The following is a 7985-nucleotide window of genomic DNA, read 5'->3' as shown; positions in this document are numbered from 1 at the left end:
ACGGCCAAAAATCACAACTATTATCTCCCCACACATTCAGTTGTGTCTCTGTTTATTACGGTCTGCGCACGGTCATGTCCCGTTTCAAACGTGCGCCATGGAAAAGAGAAAACTACATTTCCCAGCAAGCTCTCGGGGCAAGCCGGAAATGAGCACAGGTTGGAAAGTGAGAGAGAGGGACAGGATGGCTCCCTGGATGAGAGGGAGGAGAGAAAGACTAGGGACCACTAACAGTGGGTGTGCCGGCACCGGGCTATGCTCGGCCTGCCCGGCAGTCGGGGTTGCGTTTGGAATAGGGAGAGCAGCAGCTGCAGCATCAGTTGAAGCCGAAGGTTATGGAGCGTACACACGGTCAGATTTGTCAGATGAACGACTGAACGATTAAACGATTTGAACGATTTGACCAAAGTTTTGAACGATTTGAACGATTGAACGATTTTTGACTGCATTAAAATGAATGGAATCGTCCAAGTCTGACTGCAAACCCATCAGATGTCAGATATCGTTATCTGACAAACGGGAACGCGCATCGTTGATCGTCCATCGTTCAGGCATGTCAGATATGAACGATTTTCCTTCAGATATGAACGACTGAACGATTTTTAAATCGTTATCGTCCATATCTGAAGAAAAAATCTGATCGTGTGTATGCACCATTAGAACCGAGCAGGAGGCACAGATAAGTAGGACTGCCCCCTGTCCGGGATTGCCCGGAGTCTGGACAGTACGGAAATCAGTCAGGACATCTGTCCGGAGTCGATGCAGTTCTACCATCGTGGAGTGCCAAGGTGTGTAACCAGGAGTATGATGGCATGTGGAGGAGGTGGTCTGATGGCATTTAACAGGGCATGTGAAGGAGGGTTCTTATGGCATATAAGAAGCATGTGGAGGAGGGGTCTGATGGCTTATAACGGGCATGTGGAGCAGGGCTGGCTCGAGGCATGTTCGACCAGTGCGGTCGAACAGGGGCGCCACCCATAGAGGGCGCACCCCTCCCAGCCATTCCCGATTTAATCGGGACAGTCCCGTTTTTCGGGAAATGTCCCGCTGTTCCACCCACGGGTGGAAGTGTCCCGCGGGTGGTCGGGATGTTGTGCACCTCACTGCGGTGGCCTGACCCTGGGAACGGAATGGCGCGCGGCATCCATTCAGTGCAGGGAGAAAGCTGGGGGCAGCCCAGCTACTGACGTTAGTGAGTGCCGGGCTTGCCCCCAGCCTGACGGTAAATAGGAGTCGTGTCGTATGGGCAAGCCCCCAATACGCGTCATTTAGGTGTGTGGTCTATGTTAATTAGACCACTCCCCCCTTTGAAGTCGCGCACGACAGTTGGAGCACAGAAGTCCCTTGCCACACAGGGCGCGGCTAGGGCTGGAGCTGGGCCTGATGTGGAGGATGGGTCTGATGGCATATAATGGCATGTGGAGGAGGGGTCTGATGGCCAGGGGCGTATTAAGAGAGGAGGGGGCCCATGTCCACTCCCCATCCGGGGCCCCTTCCTCTCTCCCCGGCGGCCAGCAACAGACTGACGGCTGAACGCAGCAGCAGTAGACTCTGGGCACTAGTCGCATGCCCAGGTCTCCGGGAAAATGGTGGAGGCCAACATTTCCCAGTTATTTCCTTACTGCGCATGCGCAAAACGCTGGGAAAATGGCTATGGTGGCCATTTTGTGCAGGGCTGAAAAACCTGATAAGGGACCGTGGAGAGGTAAGTATTAGAAGACGGTGCAGGGTGTGCGGTGCACACCCTGCACCCATTATAAACACGCACCTGCTGATGGCATATAATGAGCAGTCTCTGGCCTATAAAGGAGCATGTGGAGGAGTCTGATGGCATTTTAAAGGGCACGTGGATGCAGCCAGATGGCATATAAGATGCATGTTGAGTAGATGACATATAAGGTATATTTGGGGGATCTAATGGCATATAAAGGGATATGTGAAGGAGTCTGATGGCATTTGGGGATATCTAATGGGTTAGGTTTCAGGGCTTCCGGGGGGACTTAGGGTTAGGCACCCCCCGGGAGGGTTAGGTTTAGGGTGCGAGGAGGGAGTGTTAGGTTTAGGCACCCGTGAGGGGAGGTTAGGGGTGGGCACCCCTAAGGGAGGGTTAGGGGGGGGAGGGATAGGGATAGTATACTTACGGGCGCTGTCGGGATCTTCACCATCGGGCTGCCGCTGTCGGGATTTTGACCGCCGGATTCATATCACACCCTGCTGGAGCATTAGCTGAAAAACTGCATCAAACTCTACTGCAACGGTTGGATTGGGAGGTTATGATTTACAAACAAAAAATGGCAGCTGCTCAATCAATCTGGCAGTACTTTTCAGGTGCATGAAAGGGAGGGGTCATACCAAGTAGAAAAAGGAGGGGGAACCAGCATGCCCTCCTATTGCTGGCTCATTCATTCATTCATGGTTCTAGTAGTGCTAGTTGGAGTTCCCAGGGGTGACTCCCAGGTAAGCTGGCTCTTAATTTGGATACATTTATGTATGTGTCTTTATCACGAGGCCTTACATTTGACAAATTATATATGTGCCTTGATCATGAGGCCTTATAATTGGTATATATTACATTTGGGGTGAGCGTTTGGGCTACTCTGGCTGGGCCTCCTCAGGGCATAACCACTTAATACACACAGTTACTTTTCATATCACTTTTTATGTTTGTTTTTTATTCATGTAATTTTTTCACATATATTTTAACCCCTTTTTCAACACTTATTAACTACTCGCACACATCTATACTTTACACTGCACTGTCACCCTATTCCCATTTTTCGTGTGATGCCCTGGGGGGTCCTGGGCTGGAGGGTTTTTTTGGGGGGTGCCCTGCGCCCCGGACGTGAACCCCTTAGTGTTAGGGACTGCTAGTGACAGAGAAGCCGTGACGTGGCCTAGCAGCTTCCCATGTATTTGCAAATGCATGCAACTCATATCTCTGAATTTCTATTACTATATAGTCTTACACTAAAGGCGCGTATCCACTACACGATAAAAATGAGCGATTGAACGATTACGACATCTTTCATTAATCGTGCAGCGAATATGCTGAAAATGACCAGCAATGGGCGCTCCTGCTGGTCATTTTCTACATCTATCATCGCCTGAAAACTCAGGCCAACTTGCCGATATTGGCAGGTTGTGCATCTTCGGGGATGAGTGGTGGGTGCCTGCACTGAATTACATATCGTTCACTGTGGCCCCATTATCCACTGCACAGGATGAACGATTACAATGTTGTAATCGTACAGTCGTTCCACTCTCGTGTAGTGGATACGCACCTTAAGCTTAAAAATGTTCAGCGTCTACTTGGTGCACGATTGGACAATCACTCAGAGGATCGGAGCACTTATTTGATTTGCAAGGTGTGTAACCAGCTTAAGGTGTGTGTGGGGCTTCAGATCACTGATATAGAGCCACAAAAATGTACTATAATACTGGGTATTAAATGTGATTTTAACCATAGTTTACTTTCCAACATAAAATATTTTATTTTATAAAGCTTTATCTATATTAGTTTGTACACATATTTGAACGACTGTCTTATTTTCAGAGAGTAGTTTTATTTCGCTGTTAGTGCTTCAGTGTCTTAGCTATAGAAGAACTGTTTCCCTTTACAGTCCTTTGGATACATTTACCAGAATTTTGGATCTGAATTCAGGAGCCTGCTTCATTGTTGCAGGTATTTGCCGATTCATGTGACCTGCTTTCTCTATAAGCATTAATAATAATGCCATATTTACCACCAACTGTATAAAATCCTACAACGTCATTTAATAAGTTATATAACCATCAGTTTGATTAATTCACTTTTTTTTTTTTTAACAACGCTTTTCAGATTCTCTATTAAACACTATAAATGCAAAATATTAGTGACTCAATTCCGGCATCTATTATTTTTATATATATATATAAAATTTTATTTATTTATTTTTTTTTCTCTCTCTCTCTCTCTCTCTCTCTCTCTCTCTCTCTCTCTCTTCTCTCTTCTCTCTTCTCTCTTCTCTCTCTCTTCTCTCTCTCTTCTTCTCTCTCTCTTCTCTCTCTCTCAAGAATTTTTGGTTATACGTTATTATATGGTCCACCCTCCATGATTTTGTAAAGTGCGGGGATCCGCCATTTTCTTTCTCAGTTGCTGGCACTGTAAGTTTGTTGTGTTTTTTTTTTTTTTCTTTGAACAGGAGCGAATCGGTTTTGAAACAATGTCCTCGTCCAAGAGAAGTAACACGAATGAAGATCAGGCTGGTCCTAGTCAGGAATTAAAGGTCCCTCGGAAGAGATTGTGCAATTATAACACAGAGTGGGAGAAAACCTACACATGGTTAGTCTCAGGTGGCGACAATGAACATGCGATATGTCACTTGTGTTTAACGACCTTTCTCATTAAATGGGACGGACTAAAAGCTGTTAAATCGCACGAAAACTCAGAAAAACACAAAGGGAGAGTTCGTGGTGATTCTCATGGCAACGTACTGAAGAACATTTTTGTGAAGAGCAATACGGCAAAAGAGGATGACGTGGTTCTAGCCGAGATCGCTAACGTCTTCCACTACACCAAACACCACCATTCTTACCAGTCCATGGACTGTAGTTTGAAATTAGCGCAAAAATGCTTCCAAGACTCCAAAATGTCTTGCGAAAGTACGGACTGCGAGGTTATTATGTGCAACGTTTTAGCTCCTCATTCGGTGGAAACGATACGTGAGAAACTGGGCGATTCATTTTTCGCCATTGCAAGCGATGCCTCCAACAGCAAAAATCTGCAAGTTTTACCCCTCTGCGTCCAATTTTATACGGACGCAGGGATCCACACCAAAGTGCTCGACTTTTATAAAGATGGCGGTGAAACGCCGGAGGTCGTTGCAGACCGTATCAGGGGCATTCTAAAAAAACACAACTTGGACATTAATAAAGTAACAGCCTATATGGCGGATAACGCATCTGTGAATTATGGCAAACATAAATCTGTTATCCAGAATTTAAAGAGGGACAATCCCAATTTAATCCCCGCTAGTTGCAACTGCCGGATTATTCACAATATACCGAAACAAGCAGGGAAATGTCTTGGCGATATGGATGTTGAAACTTTGATTATTAAGGTTTACAATGAATTCTCGATCTCTGCAAAGAACGTGGCTCTTCTCAAGGATTTTTACGAATTTGTGGATTTGGACTGGCCAAACATTTTACGTCACGTTCCAACCAAGTGGCTTTCTATTTATCCTGCGGTGACGCGTTTAGTGGAGAAATGGGGGGCTATCAAGTCCTATTTTTTGAGGCTAGGTGAAGAAGAGTGCGATCCAATTATATGGAAATTTGTATATGGTCGATCGGACGGTGAAAGTGCCGAATCTGATGTTCCCACACCTGAAGAAGCGTACCTGTATTTCTACCACAATGTTTTAGGTATGTTTCACATTATAATCCTACACTTGGAGCAAGGCCACTGTTCCTCTCCGCAGGTGTACGAAATAATGGAAAGTTTGCTGAATGAACTGAAGCAGCGATTGCACGATGGATTCTATGGTTTTAAGGTGAACATGTGTCTCGGGCATCTGTCTGCGCAAAGAAAACAAGAGCTGCAAAACCGACTGAACAGTTTTTATCAACGTGCCATCGACTACTTGCAGCAGTCGTATGATTTCAGCGACGGCAACCCATTTAGCGCCATGAGAGTATTCAGCCTCACAGCCGACATCACCTGGGCAGAGCTGGAGGAGGCAGTAATTAAATTACAATTGTGTCATCTTGTGGATATGGATGCGCTGTATACGGATTTCTGCGCGGTGAGGAAAGTTCTACCCCAGGTTCTTTCTGATTGCAACCACGATTTCTGTGACGCAAAATGGAACCTTTTATTTCAAAAATGTGGAGTGAGATCTGTGCCAAATATGTATAAAGTCGTTCAGTACGTCTTGTCCATCCCTGTGAGCAATGCCTTTACCGAACGAGTGTTTTCAATGATGGGGGACGTTTGGTCAGAGAACCGAACTAAACTAGATGTCGCTGCTGCAAAAGCAGAAATTCAGTGCAAAGTCAATTTTTCATCTTTAAACTGTTCCGAATTTTATGACTATTTGCTAACTAAGCCATTGCTGATCAAAGCTGCGAAATCCTGTCAGAAATACACTTTTAAATGAAAGTGAGATGCTGCTGTGCAATATTCTTATACCTTTCTGTTAATAAATTACATGTAGTATAAACATGTAATAAAGAACACAAAAAAAAAAACCAAAGCCATGAATCTTTGCATGTGTGCTTATTTGGAGTGTACTGTCAAGCATGGCAAGCTGTGTGTTGTAAAGGAAATGTATCTGACTTATGCTGGTTATAGTTACATTATGCTGACACACAGACCGTGCCATTTGGGTGACGAGTTTGGTGAGAGAGGTGACTGGCACGGATTGTTTGGATAGGGGCCCCGGACCATAGGAAGGGCACTCTAGCGTATTTGTGCCTGAAAAGAGGCGTGGCCACAAGAAAAGGGGTTGTATCTTTAAGACACGCCCCCTTTTCATCACTCTTTGGGCGTGTCTGGGACTTGGACATGCCGGGCTGCCCCCAACTTCTCCCCTCTCTGTGAACGCTGCACCGCAATTGTTCCGACCCGCAGGACACTGCAGTCTGCGGGTGAGGATGGCAACCGGTATGTTGTTTTAGCGGGGTGCCGCCAAAAGGGCAGGGCGCATTCTGTCCCTTTTGAAATTGGGCAGGGTGTGGCTCCCTGCTAAGACAGCCTAGCTGGAATGCTAGGGGGCGGTCAATTCAGTGGAGAGTGAATTGGGTCCTGTGAGCCGTTTTCACAACGCGATTCTTGTTTGCAATTCCAAATACATTTAATTTAAGGTAAAAATGTCAGGATACCGTGCAGCCCTTCCAATGAATAACAAGGCACTTGGACGATTTAAATAGCATCATTTGGCCAATAAAGACGGCACCTTTCAGGTGATTTTCTCTAAAATTCTCCAAAAGTGGGTTAAATGATGTGAGACAGGTATGGTGAGGTGTTATATCGATGGAAATGGGTTTTCTAACCTGTAGATGGGAGTTAATTTAGTTTTTTTCAACATTTACAAACTTGTATAAAAATAGGCTGCGGGAGGGGAGGGTTAGTGAGAGGCTGCGGGAGGGCAGGGTTAGTGAGAGGCGAGGGGAGGGTTAGTGAGGCTACAGGAGGGGAGGGTTAGTGAGAGGCTACAGGAGGGGAGGGTTAGTGAGAGGCTGCGGGAGGGGAGGGTTAGTGAGAGGCTGTGGAAGGGCAGGGTTAGTGAGAGGCTACAGGAGGGGAGGGTTAGTGAGGCTACAGGAGGGGAGGGTTAGTGAGAGGCTACGGGAGGGGAGGGTTAGTGAGAGGCTACGGGAGGGGAAGGTTAGTGAGGCTACGGGAGGGGAGGGTTAGTGAGAGGCTACGGGAGGGGAGGGTTAGTGAGAGGCTACAGGAGGTTAGGGTTAGTGAGGCTACGGAAGGGAAGGGTTAGTAAGAGGCTACGGAAGGGGAGGGTTAGTAAGAGGCTACAGGAGGGGAGGGTTAGTGAGAGGCTGCGGGAGGGAAGTGGTTAGTGATAGGCTACGGGACGGAAGTGCTAAGTGATATGCTACAGGAGGGGAGGGTTAGTGAGAGGCTACAGGAGGGGAGGGTTAGTAAGAGGCTACAGGAGGGGAGGGTTAGTGAGGCTACAGAAGGGGAGGGTTAGTGATATGCTACAGGAGGGGAGGGTTAGTGAGAGGCTACGGGAGGGGAGGGTTAGTGAGAGGCTACGGGAGGGGAGGGTTAGTGAGGCTACGGAAGGGGAGGGTTAGTGAGAGGCTATGGGAGGGGAGGGTTAGTGAGATGCTACAGGAGGGGAGGGTTAGTGAGGCTACGGAAGGGGAGGGTTAGTGAGAGGCTATGGGAGGGGAGGGTTAGTGAGAGGCTACAGGAGGGGAGGGTTAGTGAGAGGCTATGGGAGGGAAGTGATTAGTGATAGGCTGTGGAAGGGGAGGGT

At 47.1% G+C, this 7985-nt stretch overlaps 1 protein-coding gene across 4 annotated transcripts; it reads left to right on the top strand.

Moving 5' to 3' along the window:
* Nucleotides 1-171: 171 nt before the first annotated feature.
* Nucleotides 172-6226, top strand: LOC148481455 (uncharacterized). Of its 4 annotated transcripts, XM_088453496.1 has the most exons (3): nucleotides 172-788; nucleotides 3621-3682; nucleotides 4182-6226. In XM_088453496.1, the coding sequence occupies exon 3, from the start codon at nucleotides 4203-4205 to the stop codon at nucleotides 6138-6140; it is 1938 nt and encodes a 645-aa protein (XP_088309622.1). In that variant the 5' UTR covers nucleotides 172-788; nucleotides 3621-3682; nucleotides 4182-4202; the 3' UTR covers nucleotides 6141-6226. The 4 variants fall into 4 exon arrangements, with proteins under 4 accessions (XP_088309622.1, XP_088309620.1, XP_088309618.1 ...); XM_088453494.1 differs by lacking the exon at nucleotides 3621-3682; XM_088453492.1 differs by lacking the exons at nucleotides 172-788; nucleotides 3621-3682 and adding an exon at nucleotides 2164-2457.
* Nucleotides 6227-7985: the final 1759 nt, after the last annotated feature.

The sequence above is a fragment of the Taudactylus pleione genome, unplaced genomic scaffold (genome assembly GCF_031769625.1).
Source record: "Taudactylus pleione unplaced genomic scaffold, aTauple2 ptg000579l, whole genome shotgun sequence".
Classification (NCBI taxonomy): Eukaryota; Metazoa; Chordata; class Amphibia; order Anura; family Myobatrachidae; genus Taudactylus; species Taudactylus pleione.
This window is presented reverse-complemented; position numbering and strand designations above follow the sequence as displayed.